Here is a 17814-nt window from a genome sequence, read left to right as displayed (position 1 = left end):
GATATCCAATTAGTAGTTACGGTCTTGTCCCATCACTGCAACTCCCCTACGGACTCGGGAGAGGCAAAGGTCAAGAGCCATGTGTCCTCTGAAGCATGACCTTGCCAAGCCACACTGCTTGCTCATCCCGGAAGTCAGCCACACCAATGTGTTGGAGGAACAACTTTCAGCTGGCAAGCGAGTCAGCTTGCAGGCACCCAGACCACTACAAGGAGTTGTGTGAGCGCAATGAAATCCCAGCCACACCAATGTGTTGGAGGAACAACTTTCAGCTGGCATGCGAGTCAGCTTGCAGGCACCCAGCCCACCACAAGGAGTTGTGTGAGCGCGATGAAATCCCAGCCCGCCAAACCCTCCCCTAACCCAGATGACGCTGGGCCAATTGTGCACCACCTCCAGGTCAAGCTGGCTATGACACAGCCTGGGATCGAACCAGTGTCTGTAGTGACGCCTCAAACACTGCGATGCAGTGCGTTAGACCTCTGCCCCACTCGGGAGGCCATTGTTTTTAAGTTGTATTGTTTGTATCTTTTTGTTGTTGTATTGTTTGTATATCATTATATAAAAAAATGTGTGTGACTGTTCTTCTCTGTCAGTGTATCAGTGTTTTGTTACTTGTCATGTTTTGTGTTTCTTGTGGACCCCCAGGAAGAGTAGCTGCTGCTTCTGCAAAAGCGAGTGGGGATCGAAATAAACAAATAGAGCCCTGTCATCTAAACCAGGCCTACTAGCTTTCTAAGGCCTTGACTTCTTCACAATAACCTCTGTGTTTGTATTGTCCTCCTATAGCATGAAGAGCCAGTGGTCCCAGCTTCGTCCTGGTTGTTCACTGTCAGTGACCCACCACTGTCCCCCATTGAGGAGATCCCTCCTGGGGAGAGGGAGGAACTGTACCCCATCATCCACATCGTGCGGCTCCAGGGTGGGGCTAGGGCCGGGGGAGGAGAGGGGACAGGAGAAAGGACAGCAGCACCTCTGGAGAATATCGGATACAAACCCCAGATTACAATCACAGCTCCACGAGACAAGACGGAGAAGAAGGAATACAGGGGACACATTCCCAGCTGTGAGAGAACAGACAGATGCCCTGAGGAGTCTGGAGGACTGCTAGGAGGCTGGCTGTGTGATGTAACAGTAGATTTCTCTGCCATTTCTCCAGGACTGGATCTGAGCTCAATGGGGCGGAACACCTCCCCAAGCCCTCCTAAGATAACAAGCCTCTTCTCTGGGGACACGTGGCTGGATGAGAAGGGGTTGGAGGTGGGCCTTGGTTCTCTGGACTCAGCACAGGGACAGAAAGTGGCTCTGGAGGACCCAGTCGGCTGTCTGGCTAAGACACTGACCACCGGTTACTTTCCCCAGGCTGCTGACCTCAACACCACTACCTACAACCACTGACAGAGACATCTTTAAAGCATTATCTTCTCCATCCTTCAGTGATGAGAGGAAAGGTATTTTTCTGACCAACTGAACAAGAGTTCCAATGAATGGACTTTTATCCCATTCTAGCTAAATTTACAGTCATACTAGTGTTTCAGAATGATGAACGGACTGAAAGGACACATACCTCAATTACATAATATACTATAACAGTGGATTTATAACAATTTCTGCTCGCTGCTATATAAAGATTATGGTTCACTATAAAGAGTCTTTCAGATGATAAATGTGTGCGAACCCATTACACCCCTTTGTTTACCTGATTATGCAGGTTTTACCCACCAGCCAAGCTTCTGGGAGAGCACGATGGTTCTCTTTTGATTTGTTGATAAATGTTTCCCTGTCAATCCCTGTTTGTCTATTGATGTATACTGTACCACACAATGGGTTTCGTGCCCAAAGAAGACAGATGTTGAGGACATGTTAAGTTTACAACATAGTTACATTCTGCATCTTAGAAGTGAGGGATACAGTATTTGCACACCGCTGTGTAACATGGTATAATAGTAATGGTATAGTAATGCAGGGTAAACTGACCCTAGATCTGTTCCAGGGCTGTGTTCTCCTCATAGAGCCACCTGCTGTACCAGGCAGTTATAGTGACTTCCTTAAACAGACTTCTCACTTCCTCCCTGAGAGCTTATAAAACTGAGGGTGCATCTCAATAGTTTACGATGCCTCATCTCACCCCCTTGTCTCCTTGTATCTTCAGCTCCTTTCCTTCATTTGCTCTTATCAAAAATGTCTGGACTAATGAATTCAAATTTCCCAGGAGGCCGCCGCAATATTGCTTTCATTTGTCCTGTGTTTTAAAATAAGTGCAGATGAAGAGCAGGAGAGGATTAGAGAAGATATTAGACATCCAGTCTTGTGAGTGGAGAACATCTGTAAAAAGTGTTAATCTCCAAATTCAGTGTGAGAGGGGGATCCCCTACAACTGGCAAATATCACTCACCTGGTATGTCACTATGGTTGCATTTAGAGAGGCAGACCAATTCTGATCTTTTTTTCCCCAAAATGGTCTTTTGACCAATCACATCAACTCTGAAAAATAACTGATGTGGAAATATGTGATGTGATTGGTTTTTTAAAAAATGGTGTGAAAAAATGATCAGAATTGGGTTGCCTGTGTGCACACAGCCATTTTAGGATTGGGCTCAGATGTGTAGGCTACTTGTCGTGCTCTGTTGAACCTGCAGAGGACATAGCAGAGGAACTGAGATGAGGGTTGGTCTTATCAAATGTCAACTGACACACATCTCAACCAAAACAGGCTCACACGCTTTCAGCCAAACCACTGACACACACTGCAATGGACTAAGAAGATATTCAGAAATGTAGAGGAAAAATATCAAATGAGTGTAAGTAAAAACATAGGGAGCCCGCTGTGTATAATTAACGAATGCTGTTTGGTCGGGAATTATCAACTGTATGATGTCGGAGCTGGGTGAGTGGTGCTTTCTGTTTGTATACAGCCTACATTCACATGGTCTATTTGACTCAATTGCTGCAGTTGATTATTGTAGTACAGGATCAACCATTTGAGTTATCAGAATAATCTCAATCAATAATCTGTTATGGTGTCATAGTGAACATTGAGCAATGTTCGACATGCATGGGAAGATGTGTAGTCATTTCCTTTTTCTTTTCTTCAAAAAATAAATAAATATTGTTGTCAAAAAGATGGTGTATTTAATAAATAAGAAATACAGTGACATTCTCATGGAGATACATTAAATGACTTGTATATTATACATGTTTATTTCTGTAGTGATACTGAAAGACCCCATGGACCTTCAGCTATGAGACACAAATGGAATGCAGCTCACCACTGGTAGTGAACAACCCAGAGGTCCAATGGCCTATTCACCCCATGGTTGGTGGTCTATCCTCATTGGCATCACTTTGCTGTGTGCCATAGGGTCTGGTAGAGGTAAGTGGTCTATTCACCAATCATGTAGGCTACCTACATAATAAGAGTTATGTCAAGAACACTTGATATTCTTCCTTAGTGATACATCAAAGCATTTGTCCAAGATAGATTCATAACATGTCCAAGACATTCTCCCTGTCCACAGACTGTGTACTCTGCAAGTCTGCGTTTGCCTTGAACTGTTCTCATATGCTGTAGGATTATGCTTGATCCTACACCCTCTGAATATGTCTTTAATAGTATGACTTGATTTCCTCTTGCTGTCTCATTTCTCTGTGTGCCAATAGTCACCAAACCTCAGTACAGACTGTATTGAGCGCAGGCTTTTATTCCAGCCCAGCACAAACACACCTGATTCTACAAATATATAATATATATGGTGTGTTATTGCAGGGCTAGAACAAAAGCCTGTATACCCTGTAGCTTACCAGAACCAGTGCTGGAGACCCTTGTTCTGTTGTGTTTTCTGTTCCGCTTCTATGACAATGCTGCTAAAGCAAGTATTTTTAACTTCCAGTTTACTCCTCTATCATTCCCCAGTGAGATAGCAAGAGTTTTCTTTGTCGTTTTGTTGTGCCTCCAGCTGATAAGCCATGTACTGCATCATCCAGCATTGGGGACCTGGTCCTTCTGGGCTCCAGCTTCCAGGTGTTCTGTACCTATCAGGCCAGCTGCAGAGCTTCCAAATCAATGCACATCGACAAGAAGAAAATGCTCAAAATACAGCCCTACAACTCTACAACTATATTCCTCAACGTGACAAACATAAGTAAAAACACAACGTACACCTGCCTGTGTGAAGGAGAACCTGAGCCTTGTGGACTCGATATTGATACTGGATGTAAGTATGGAACAGTATATACTCTGCAATATAGCACTCCGCAATACCAGAGCACTCGGCAATACAAAACAAGGTGTCAACAGTGACCAGAATAACTATAGGGCTGGGGGTGTGAAACCAAACTGAATGGGACAGATGGAGAAAAACAACTTGTGCCTTTTTGACACTCATGAAGGAGAACACCGCTCCCTGAATTAGCCAGTCAGATATGCAGTGTGACATCTTTTCATCAAGTAGTCTTTAAGTACAACATGTGGTGGAGGAGTTGCATTATAAAGTCTGCTCTATACCTCTTGGACCATCTAGTCTGACTACTAACTAGTTCAACCCATGTCAGTGTCGGCACTTTTAACAGTTGTGTCAGAGGTGCAAGTTTAAATGATACACATTTAACTCATGTCAGGGGTCTTTAAAGGAACAATACCATCACATGCTGGTTACTGGTCCAAAGCACAATGAGAAAAACACTTTGTACCAGACCACGTCCATTTGTGTTGTTGATGTATTGTCATGGTTACCTTGCAGACACACCTGACCTGCCAGAAAATGTAACCTGTGTCCAGAAAGGTCCATTTGGAGAGGTGATGTGTACATGGAGGAGAGGAAGGGAAACTCACCTGACAACCACTTCAGAGCTCTGGTGAGTTTGGAAGAGAAAGAGAAAGGGACAGACAGTACTATGCCATGCGCCATATCATAGCTTTAATAAGGAGCTGAGAAATCGCAGGGTTGGTGGTCTCTCTCACATGTTGGAGCAGAGCAGCCTTGGTGGTCAAGCATACTTCTGCTACCAACAACCCAATATGGTTTCTATGGCAAGACAACGACACGTTTAAGTAAAAACAGACTTGTCACTGTTATGTTTTGCTCAGTATAGTTTTTTCACCATACAGACTCAAGTACGGAGAATTAAAGAAAAAGAGAAAAGAAGAAAAGGAAAATGCATGAGATAGAAAAGCCAGTTGGTATGGATGAGGTGTACTGTATAGTACGTTGTGGATGACTTGTATGTGTTTCATGTGTTTCAGGGTGAGAGCTGTGTTTGGTAACAGCACAGCAGGATCTGTATCCTACCCTGGTTCTGGTTCCAGGTCTGATCCTGGTCTAGTCTCAGCTAATTTCCCTGTGTCTGGTTCTGTCCAGACTGAATACTCCGTATGGGCCAGGTCCTCCAACAAGCTGGGCTCTGCTGTGTCCACCACCCTCAACTTCACACTCGACCACATTGGTATGGCAGCTGCAAAAAACTAAAAAGAATATAACACTCATTATGCAATTTTGATCATTCTGCACCTATACGAGGAAATGTGCACCTACAGTTGAAGTCGGAAGTTTACATACACCTTAGCCAAATACATTTAAACTCAGTTTTTCACAATTCCTGACATTTAATCCTTGTAAAAAATTCCCTGTCTTAGGTCAGTTAGGATCACCACTTTATTTTAAGTATGTGAAATGTCAGAATAATAGTAGAGAGAATAATTTATTTCAGCTTTTGTTTCTTTCATCACATTCCCAGTGGGTCAGAAGTTTACATACACTCAATTAGTATTTGGTAGCATTGCCTTTAAATTGTTTAACTTGGGTCAAACATTTCGGGCAGCCTTCCACAAGCTTACCAAAATAAGTTGGGTGAATTTTGGTCCATTCCTACTGACAGAGCTGGTGTAACTGAGTCAGGTTTGTAGGCCTCCTTGCTCGCACACACTTTTTCAGTTCTGCCCACAAATCTTCTATGGGATTGAGGTCAGGGCTTTGTGATCGCCACTCCAATACCTTGACTTTGTTGTCCTTAAGCCATTTTTCCACAACTTTGGAAGTTTGCTTGGGGTCATTGTCCATTTGGAAGACCCATTTGCGACCAAGCTTTAACTCCCTGACTGATGTCTTGAGATGTTGCTTCAATATATCCACATAATTTTTTCTCCTCATGATGCCATCTATTTTGTGAAGTGCACCAGTCCCTCCTGCAGCAAAGCACTCCCACAACATGATGCTGCCACCCCCGTGCTTTACGGTTGGGATGATGTTCTTCAGCTTGCAAGCCTCCCCCTTTTTCCTCCAAACATAACGATGGTCATCATGGCCAAACAGTTCTATTTTTGTTTCATCAGACCAGAGGACATTTCTCCAAAAAATATTATCTTTGTCCCCATGTGCAGTTGCAAACCGTAGTCTGGCTATTTTATGGCGGTTTTGTAGTAGTGTCTTCTTCCTTGCTGAGTGGCCTTTCAGGTTATGTCTATATAGGACTAATTTTACTGTGGATATAGATACTTTTGTACCTGTTTCCTCCAGTATCTTCACAAGGTCCTTTGCTGTTGTTCTGGGATTGATTTGCACTTTTCGCACCATAGTACGTTCATCTCTATGAGAAAGAACGCATCTTCTTCCTGAGCGGTATGACGGCTGTGTGGTCCCATGGTGTTTATAATTGCGTACTATTGTTTGTACAGATGAACGTGGTACCTTCAAGCGTTGCTCCCAAGGATGAACCAGACTTATGGAGGTCTACAATTTTTGGCTGATTTCTTTTGATTTTCCCATGATAACAAGCAAAGAGGCACTGAGTTTGAAGGTAGGCCTTGAAATACATCTACAGTTACCCCTCCAATTGACTCAAATTATGTAAATTAGCCTATCAGAAGCTTCTAAAGCCATGACAACTTCTGACCCACTGGAATTGTGATACAGTGAATTTTAAGTGAAATAATCTGTCTGTAAACAATTGTTGGAAAAATGACTTGTGTCATGCACAAAGTAGATGTCCTAACCCACTTGCTAAAACTATAGTTTGTTAACAAGAAATTTGTGGAATGCTTGAAAAACTAGTTTTAATGACTCCAACCTAAGTGTATGTAAACTTCCGACTTCAAATGTATCTATGCATTTAGCAATCATTGCTTTATTTTTGATTTGTTTTTGCATCCCATTACACTTAATATACAGAAGACGGAAACATAACAGAACCGTTCGACATACAAACACTGAAGTTTTGTCTTTAAAAAAAGAAGAACTTTTATTAATTATGAAAAATATGAATAACATTCCACCACGAGGCCACTAGAGGGCGCTTTGGTCATTTGACTACTAGGCTATGTTATCCACCTAACGTTTGTTTTAGAAATGACCAGTGTAGCAGTTATGATGCATTCTAGATGAGTACTAGATGTTTGTCAGGTTTGGGTGAGTAATATCACTGGTGATATATCACTGGTGCTCTCTGCACTCTAACCACAAGCATCCACTACTGTACTCTCTCAGTCCGTACTAACTGTCCTATGTGTATCCCTGTCCATTTTGACTGCTCTCTCTCTCTCTCTCTCTCTCTCTCTCTCTCTCTCTCTCTCTGTCTCTTTCTTTCTCTCTCTCTATAGTGCAGCCCTTGCCCCCTGCTGTGTCCCAGGTAGAGTGCTGGTCGCTGGGCTGTAATGTCAGGGTGAAGAGGGCTCAGAGAGCTCAGCTCCTGGAGGTCCAGCAGAGAACCGCCCAGGGACCAGGACCATGGATATTACACCCACACACCGTAAGAACCACTGTCACACAGTCACCCACGCACTGTAAACTTCACCTGCCATATAGGGAACTGACTGGGTATTGACCATTATACACATACAATCCAATGCTGCTTTGCTAGATGTTGAGTTGCAGAAGCGTTGCAAGACACAACCTCACATGTAAGATTTGTGCTTAAATCACAAGACCTCTCGGCTGAGTCAGAAGCCGAGGCAGATTTGACTGGGGTTTGCAGATCCCTGCCTCCTGCTGTTCCGAGATGCTAGACTGCCAAAGCCAGTCAAGCATCTACATGTCTTCACTTTTTAGTAGTCCTCTCATGCCTTGTCTGCCTTGGCAGCCCCCCACATGCAAGTCTTATGATTGTGTAATGAATGTGTAATAATTATTTAATAAATGTGTGATACATGTCTTATAAAAGTAATACTGTGTTCTGACTGCTGTGCCTCACAGGCAGGTTCAGTGTGGAACCAGTCCATTGTGTCTCTGCAGCCCTACACAAAGTATGAGTTCCAGGCCAGGGTCAGACTGAGCCATAGGAGAGGCATCTGGAGTGACTGGAGCCAACCCGTCTCTAACTGGACACAGGAGGAGGGTAAGAACACTAATACTGCACTGTGTGGGTGATTTGTTGGTCCTGCAGATGGCCTTTATAGACAGGTTGGTTGTTTAGCAACAAAGCTGAATGTGCGCAACTATTGGGCAAAACAGACAGGGTTGGTTTAGATTGTTGACAACATGTTAACTATACTTCGTCTCCAATGTTTATTGAAAGCATGAATAAAGTTTCACAATATGCACTTGTTGTCTAACAAAATACACTGAACAAAAATATAAATGCAACATGCAACAATTTCAACAATTTTACTGAGCTACAGTTCATATAAGGAAATCAGTCAATTGAAATACATTTATTAGGACCTAATCTATGGATTTCACGACTGGGCAGGGGCACAGCAATGGGTGGGCCTGGGAGGGCATAGGCCCACCTACTTTGGAGCCAGGCCCAGCCAATCAGAATGAGTTTTCCCCCACAAAAGGGCCTTATTACAGAAATAAATACTTCTCAGTTTCATCAGCTGTCCAAGTGGCTGGTCTCAGACAATCCCGCAGGGGAAGAAGCTGGATGTGGACGTCCTGGCATGGTTACACGTGGTCTGCTGTTGTGAGGCCGGTTGGACTTACTGCCAAAATCTCTAAAACGATTTTGGAGGTGGCTTAGGGTAGTGAAATTAACATTAAATTATCTGGCAACAGCTCTGGTGGACATTCCTGCAGAAAGTCCAAACTTGAGACATCTGTGGCATTGTGCTGTGTGACAAAACTAAACACTTTGGAGTGGCCTTTTATTGTCCCCAGCACAAGGTGAACCTGTGTAATGCTCATGTTGTTTAATCAGCTTCTTGGTATGCCACACCTGTAAAGTGGATGGATTATCTTGGCAAAGGAGAAATGCTCACTAACAGGGATATAAACAAATTTGTGCAATTTATTTTTTTGCAGTAAGCTTTTTTGTGCATATGGAACATTTCTGGGATCTTTTATTGCAGCTCATGAAACATGGGACCAACATTTTACATGCTGTGTGTATATTTTTGTTCAGTGTACATCGTTACAGTTGCTGGCTAGATACATAGAGAATTTGAGCAATATTAGCATAGACGTGACAAGACATGGTATCCATGGTATCCAGAACAAGATAAAACTAACAAACGAGCCACTTAAGATTCCCCACATGGCAGTTTCTTGTCATTGTTGTTAGCTATACGGTCATCCAGAATCACAACAACACACATCCTTCTGTCCCACTGAAGTGTGCGGATCGTTTTTGTGACATTCTCAGCTAACCCATCTATAGCAGAACCAGGGATGTACAGTAACATACGCCTGGTAACTGGTGTTTTATCATACATCTCTATCAGTAACAGATTCAGTTGACATGTGTGACTTTATTAATGATGCCCTTTGGCATACTGTACTGGTTGGTTGTGACTAAGTTATTGTGCAGTTGTGTGCCACAGAGTATGATTTGTATTACGCTGAGTTGTATCACAGAGATGTTGTCAGATAAGCTTGTCCCTCTCCATACCTACACATACACCTACACTCACATAGAGCATTGTGAAAAGTGTATCTCAGGTTTTATCTTATCCCAGACCAGCAGATTTCAGGTGTTTCTGGAAACACCTCATAACATCATCATACTGAGAGGAACAACAAAGTCTCCTCATGGTCAATACTAAGCAGGATCATATCGTATAATGATTGGTATCACACATTTAGAATTGACCTGTACTGGATAATTTATCATCTGGCAAAATATGGTAACACTTCCTTCATTCAGTGAAATTACTTCATTAATTTACAGCGAAACAACACTGGTCTTCATTTCATGTGTTGTTTTAGCAACCAGTACTTATGTAGAAGTAGAAGATGAGAAAATGATGTCCCTCGGGAGTATTGAGACAGTCTTTGAGAGTGTCTTTGAGAGTGTCTCTGCACCTCTGAGCACTATCAACCACACCATCACCCTGTAGGAGAGATAGTCACAGTGTGGTAGCCTCACTATAACCTCACCTCCCTTCTCTGTCATCACTCATCTGCTCTGTAAGCCACATGGCCCACTGCTGTGCGTATTTGTGTTGGTGTGTGTGTGTGCGCGCCGCAACCAAAATTCCCCCTCTCTCACTTCCTGATCATCAAGGGAGGAGTTTATTTTTCATTGAAGAAAAAGTAAGATATGGAACGATATGGAAAAACATTGAACAACGACACACATTTTGAAACTTAACAAGATTAGGCATGACAGGTCAACATGTATCATGTAGGACGGTGAAGCATAAAACTCTGAACTCCCCATTTTGTAATTACGAGGATGAGCAGCTACCCACTAATCTTGATGACATTATTCTGGTGAAATACATGAGAGATACATGAGAGAAATACATGAGACATTGTTTGCTTTTTGGAGGTGGACACCTCATTTTTGCCATAATTTCTGGGAGATGCCATCACCTCTTTTGGAATACTTTTGGAATTTGACTTAACCCAGATAAGCACCTCATGCCAGAGAAGCCTTTTAGTGGCACATCTGAATTCTACTTGATGATGCTGTGTTTGTCCTGTCTGCTGACTTACAGGATGCAGATCACATCAGTCTGGAGCTGTATGTCACTTTGGGTGGCAGGGTATTATTTGACGCAAAAACTTTTTAAAAAATAATTGTTTCCAGGAAATATTAGTCATGTCTGAGACACATCCTTGTTCTTAGGAAAACATAATGAAGGTTGTCAGATGGTTATCAAAACACAAAATAGGCTGAAGGCTGATGGCTGATGGCTGATGGCTATCACAATGACCTTGTACATACAAGCTATGTACTTAATGGATAGAATAGGACTTTATTGATGCCAAACCCCCAGACATCACACAAATACATAGAAAACGTTTTGGGAGTATACATCCATTTTGGGAGAACACAGGGTCAGCCACAGCTAACTGTTGCAATGAATAAACGGTTTGTATCCTGTGCTCTTTTACAGCACCTGCCAAGGCTCTGGATGTGTGGTACACAACCTCCAACTCTCCCAACTCCATCACTTTATACTGGAAGGTGAGCATTCAAAGAGATGTCTTAATATTGTCAGACTCTCTCTCTCTCTCCCACATGGGAAAAAATACTTTAGTATACTGTAGTATTCACGGTGGTGTTTTTGTGGACATGACTGTTCTGTAGTATTTAGGATGGGACATTGATACCGGTACTCCAATGCTCCAATGCAGTTTTCAAAGCACTACTGATCCAATACAATGTACCGATGCTCATTTCAAAGTATCATTATCGCTTGATCAATGACGCCCAAAGCTTAGTTTGATCACATGGTTTTTCAAACCGTGGTTTGCAAAATGAGAGATCCCACAGATTACGTGACGGTGCTTTCTTCGATTCCAAGTTGCTTTCAAACCCCAACCTCTACTGGAAACCATACTTATAATGTACAGGATTTTGTGATGCTGTGTCACCTGAATGGTAAATAAGCAGGTAGAGTCGGGGACCATAAAACAATGAATGGGGTCGAGTCCTGGTGAAGGCTTATTATTTAGAGAATTGTTTTTATATGACACCACACTCTACACATTATTGTTCAAACAATTTGTTTTATTTAGTATGGTATAAGCGTATGTCTTAAGCATCCTAAATAATGCGATCATTTCAGTTTTTGACAGCAACTTGTAATGGTAAATTATAGCTAGTAGGCTATTAACACCTGCAATGAAAATCTGTGTCAATGAGATTTTATGAATATTGTGGGAAAAACTTCCATATGGACACCCTCGCTGCTTTATATTGCTAATCAACAAATGTCACTAATGTGCATTGTGTTAAAAGTTGTAAGTAATGAATTGGTGAAAGCCCCAAACGCTTCAGAAAGCCTTGGTTTCCCATCACTAGTATTTACTGTTGTGTTTTTTGTTGTTGTACATATACACTGAGTGTACAAAACATTATGAACACTCGCTCTTTCCATGACATAGACTGACCAGGTGGATACATGTGAAAGCTATGATCCCTTATTGATGCCACCTGTTAGATCCATTTCAATCAGTGTAGATGAAGGAGAGGAGACAGGTTAATTAAGGATTTTTAAGGCTTGAGACAATTGAGACATGGATTGTGTATGTGTGCTATTCAGAATGTTGAATGGGCAAGAAGACAAAAGATTTAAGTGCTTTTCAATGAAGTAGTGTCAGGTGCACCGGTTTGTGTTAAGAACTGCAACCCTGCTGGGTTTTTCACGCTCAACAGTTTCCATGTGTATCAAGAATAGTCCATCGCCAAAAGGACATCCAGTCAACTTGACACAATTTTGGGAAGCATTGGAGTCAACATGGGCCAGCATCCCTGTGGAACGCTTTCGACACCTTGTAGAGTCCATACCCTGACGAATTGAGGCTGTTTCTGAGGGCAAAAGGCGGGGGGATGCAACTCAATATTAGGAAGGTGTTCTTAATGTTTTGTACACTCAGTGTATATGTTGTTTGTCATAAAATATGGTGTCTCTAGTTCTACCTGAGTAATTAGGAAAAAAAATGTTACTTTCTTCCTGTTTCTGTCCTAAACTGTAGCATTTTTTCATGTGGGTGTGTAAAGTTTTCTTAGCCGCATGAGGTAAAGGGCAAACTCAGACCACTTCTGAGAGGTGACATTCTCCCCCCCCCTAACCTCACCCCATAGGTGTGAGAGGCTCCCTCCCCAATGATGTGTGAGACTGAAACCTGGGCCAGACACGTGACAGTTTCAGTTTACAAGAAACAGAAAAGACGAGCAGTTTAAAAGAAATGATAGATCCCTTACACACCTCTCATCGCCCAGCAGAGATGCTGCAGGGATAGCATGCCTTCTTAGCTGCTCCTGGGCAATACAATAAAGTTGAATTAAATGTTAAGCTAACACAAGGGTAGGGGCATGTTGATATAGAAACAGTCAGACTCTAGGGGAGAATCTCAATTGCATACTCCTCTCTCGTTGCCTCGTTCTCGAAACCCATTGAATGAGGAAGCCAGAGGTCTCTCTCCTTTGACCTTCTCCTCCAATGGATTTTGAGAAGGAGAAAGGAGACACAAGGAGTATGCAATTGAGATTCTCCCTTGCTTTAGGATTCTATGCTGGGAAACAGAAGTGCGATGAAAACACTGATAGCCAATCCTATCACTGCATCATTTGTGATTGTTGCCCATGGAGTGGGCCTGTGTTTTATATGTGGTTCTGAATCTGATTGCAGAGGCTGAGTCACACAGAGGCCAGAGGGAAGATCAGGGGTTACAAGGTGATAGTTCACGACACCCTGGCAGGGAAATCTGAGAGCAACACCTCCATTAATAATATTTCAGGCCTGTCCTGCTCTCGCTGTAATGTCACTGTCTACGCCCTGAACTCCAAAGGTTCCTCACCCCCTGCCCGTGTCACCATTCCCCTCAGAGCAGGTAAGGCATCTCCATTTCCTCCCCGTTTTCCCCCCTTTTCCTCCATCTTCCTATTCAAGATTCAGACTCTTCAGAAAAGTGAAAACTATAAATGCAAGAATTTGTTCCACTTCTTGGCTTCTTTAAGTTAAAAGACAATTAACATTTAAAAACCACATAGACATAAATGTAACATCCAATTGACCGTAGTTGACAGGGAATGGTGACTGCTCTACTGACAGTGTCATACACTCCTCTCCCTTCACAGCCCAGCCCCCTCAGAATGTGATGTGTAGAAATCACAGTAACCACAGCATCACCATCTCCTGGCGGAGGCCTGTAACTGCAGGAGCAGCCAGTGGGACAGGAGATGGGGCAGTAAGTGGCTACCTGCTGGAATGGTTCCCTGTTGGCAGACAGGTGGAGAAGCTCAGGTGGAAGAGACTGGGTCCTAATGAAACCCATACTGTCATTAGAGGTACATGTAGCGGATGGATGGCCAGCTTAGCATTGCATTAGATCTTATTGGATCCCTGAGTGATGATACAGCCAGTTGATCCCTCCTCTTGATCTCATTCCCTCTCTCTCGATCTCCACCCCACCCACTGTCTCTCTTGTGTGTAGATAACATTAAGCCGTTTGAGTGCTATGAGGGAGCAGTTTATGCTCTGTATGAGCAAGCAGTGGGCAGGGCCCAGTTTGAAGACTTCTACACCTTGGAATTAGGTAAGGAAACAGGAGATCAACATTTTTCCGAAGGTTTCACATCAATGGAACAGTGCTAGAGTTCGATTCCTATTTGTTGTGTGACTGTGTCCTGTAGTACCTTCCGCGGGTCCGTCTGTCCATCAGCCGGTGGTGGAGGGGGACAAAGTGACCGTTTCCTGGTCAGAGGTCCCTCAGGAATACAGGAGGGGCTGTATCATCAACTACACCATCTATGTGAAAAACTCAGAGGGAAAAGACGTTGGAAACTACGGTATGGAGAAGAACTATCAAACACAAAGTGCATTGTGTGTGTGTGTGTATACTGTGTTCATGACCTGTGGTTTTGTTCTAGTCTGCAGAGCATCAGAGAGGTCCTTCACCATCAGGGACCTTCCCCCTGAGTACTACCGTCTATGGATGACCGCATCGACTGCCTCAGGACAGGGCCCCAGAGCCGGACACTCCTTTATCATCAAACCTCAAAGTGAGTATAACGAGAGAAAGAGTGAAAATAATCTGTTTCTCAGAATAATCTAGCTGAAACACTCTCAGTACTATCATTCCAGTTATGTGAAGTGTTACAATAAATACAGAATGCTTATGTTTATTATACTGTATAATGTTTATACTGTGTGCTTATTAATGTATGTACCACTGTAGGTTTGCTTTCAGACAGCTGGCTTTATACCATGGTCCTGGTAGGGATCACCTCCTTCCTGGTGTTCTTTGTCCTGTTGTGCCTGTACCAGGTCTCCTCGTTAAGACGACGGTAATACATTAGGAACAGGAACAGCCTCTAGTCCTAATGGGGAGTCACAAGACAGCAATACTCGAAGGAAATGGAAATATTGATTGACCGTGTTATTAACTGTGTGCTCTGTTCCTGACTCACTGTGGTTATTTTCCATGTTCTCTCCTCCTCAGAGTCTCAACACTCGTCCACTGCCTCATGCCAGATATCGTCCCTGATCCTGCCAACAGCAAATGGGCACAGGAGTGTGCCAAAGAGAAGGTACGTTCACGCAGACGCCAGAGTGCACACATGCAAGCACGCACACACACACAAACAAACACAGTCTGAATACTTCATTTGGATCCACAGTGATACATTCGTCTGACCCCTTCCTGTCTTCCCCCAGGGTGAGTTGACCCTACACCTCTACCTCAGTGAGTCTAGTGTCAGTGAAGAGGAGGAGCCAGACACTGTGGAGGTCCAGGAGCTGCCTGAGGGCAGTTGGAGCTCATGGAACCCAGCACAGCGCACTGACATCTCCGGAACTCCAGAGGGTGCTATTCACCCCTCCTTACACCTCCTCTTCATGCCCCAGCAGATCCCTGCGACAGACCCGTCAACAACAGCCTACTTCCAGAGCTCCTACCTCAAGAGCTTCTCCCAGGAGTCAGGCTCCTCAGGCCAGACACAGGGTTCCCAGGGAACAGATATGACTGTAGACTACATCTCAACACACGTCCTAGAGGGCAGAGAGGAGAAGGAAGAGGAAGGTCTGGATGTGATGGGATTCTTCTCCTGTCCGCAGAACCCCCTGAGTCCGTTCATGAACCCTTTGGTGTCTTTCGGAGGGAAGCTGACTCTGGATGCGGTCAGGATCGACTGCAGTGAGTTCTTAGACTGATGGGTTAGACTGATAGCCATATAAAATAACCCAAGGAGCAGGTTGTGTGAAGACTCTGTGTAATCTTTGATTCTCACTAACCAACAATCATTATAAACAGTTATATTGCATTACAGTACAATAGTACACTATCTATCAGAGATGGGAGACTACAGACCTCGGGGTCCATAGTGGTGGAACACTTTTTCACCATAGCAAACACTAATTGCATTCTAAACTGAAGATGATGATGAGTTGATTTTTGGAGTCAGGTGTTAGCTGGGGCAAAAGTGTGACATCAATCCGGCCCCCGAGGACTGGAGTTGCCCATCCTAGATCTATGTCTTGGATAACAAAAAAGATCAATACAATACAACTCACCTGTCACTTTTCCCCCAGTTTACAGGGACTGTAAGCAATGAGCTTTTCTGAAATAAACCATGGGAGTTATGTAAAGTGCACTATGAGTTCATATCTGGAAGTGTATTTATTATTTTCACAAAGAGATAGTACTGGAATATGCAGGGTCAGCCTTAGCATAGAGTCCTGGATCCTTGCAGAGAGTACAGGTGCTCTATAGTGTAAATGTAATATTGGGGATTCTTAAACCCTAGTGAAAGTTTAATACATTTAATATAGGGGATCATTGTGATGAGAAAAAAGGAGACTGGAGATGCTAGTGAGGTTAAACTTGTATTTGTTATTTGGGGTCTTTGAATCAGTTACATTTCGTTATCAACAAATCAGCCTGCATCTCAAATCGACAGTTAATCAGAGCAGCAAGAAGCAAAAAACACAACCAACCTGCGGTGAGCAAACAGGCATGTATTCTGAGAAGAATAACAGATAGATATTAGGATACAGATTACAGATGGATCAATGTATTTAGCTTTCAAACATAATTTACACTATTGTTTAACAGTGGTTTGTTATACACAAAAAGATATGTGAACCCTTTAGAATTAGCTGGATTTCTGCATAAAGTCACTTTTGTCTATTAAAGTCTATTTTGTTAATAGACAAACACAGTCTGCTTAAACTAATAACACACAAACAATTAGAATTTGGATGTTTTCATTGAGCACACCGTGTAAACATTCACAGTGCAGGTTGGAAAAATTATGTGAACCCTTGGATTTAATAACAAGTTGACCCTCCTTTGGCAGCAATAACCTCAACCAAACGTTTTCTGTAGTTGCGGATCAGACATGCACAACAGTGAAGAGGACTTTTTGACCATTCCTCTTTACAAAACTGTTTCAGTATTATATTCTTGGGATGTCTGGAGTGAACCACTCTCTTGCGGTCATGCCACAGCATCTCAATGTGGTTGAGGTCAGGACTGACTGGGCCACTCCAGAAGGTCAGGACTGACTGGGCCACTCCAGAAGGTCAGGACTGACTGGGCCACTCCAGAAGGTCAGGACTGACTGGGCCACTCCAGAAGGTTAGGACTGACTGGGCCCAGGAGGTCAGGACTAACTGGGCCACTCCAGAAGGTCAGGACTGACTGGGCCACTCAGACTGACTGGGCCACTCCAGAAGGTCAGACTCAGGGCCACTAGAAGGTCAGGACTGGGCCACTCCAGAAGGTCAGGACTCTGACTGGGCCACTCCAGAAGGTCAGGACTCTGACTGGGCCACTCCAGAAGGTCAGGACTCTGACTGGGCCACTCCAGAAGGTCAGGACTCTGACTGGGCCACTCCAGAAGGTCAGGGCTCTGACTGGGCCACTCCAGAAGGTCAGGGCTCTGACTGGGCCACTCCAGAAGGTCAGGACTGACTGGGCCACTTGTCTA

General features: G+C 43.5%; 1 protein-coding gene across 2 annotated transcripts; it reads left to right on the top strand.

Moving 5' to 3' along the window:
• The first annotated feature begins 1492 nt into the window (after positions 1-1492).
• Positions 1493-16476, top strand: LOC112251058 (interleukin-12 receptor subunit beta-2). 2 transcript variants are annotated; one of them, XM_024421731.2, is made up of 16 exons: positions 1493-2801; positions 3212-3373; positions 3957-4214; positions 4740-4854; positions 5243-5442; positions 7592-7740; positions 8184-8325; positions 11273-11343; positions 13514-13715; positions 13963-14172; positions 14319-14420; positions 14518-14673; positions 14755-14886; positions 15063-15171; positions 15327-15414; positions 15542-16476. In XM_024421731.2, the coding sequence occupies exons 2-16, from the start codon at positions 3259-3261 to the stop codon at positions 16034-16036; spliced, it is 2544 nt and encodes an 847-aa protein (XP_024277499.1). In that variant the 5' UTR covers positions 1493-2801; positions 3212-3258; the 3' UTR covers positions 16037-16476. The 2 variants fall into 2 exon arrangements, with proteins under 2 accessions (XP_024277499.1, XP_024277498.1); XM_024421730.2 differs by having other exon boundaries at positions 1494-2887.
• The last annotated feature ends 1338 nt before the right edge of the window (positions 16477-17814 follow it).

Source organism: Oncorhynchus tshawytscha, linkage group LG05 (assembly GCF_018296145.1).
Source record: "Oncorhynchus tshawytscha isolate Ot180627B linkage group LG05, Otsh_v2.0, whole genome shotgun sequence".
In the NCBI taxonomy this organism is placed as follows: domain Eukaryota; kingdom Metazoa; phylum Chordata; class Actinopteri; order Salmoniformes; family Salmonidae; genus Oncorhynchus; species Oncorhynchus tshawytscha.
The sequence above is the reverse complement of the archived record's forward strand: the minus strand, read 5'-3'. Positions and strand labels throughout refer to the sequence as shown.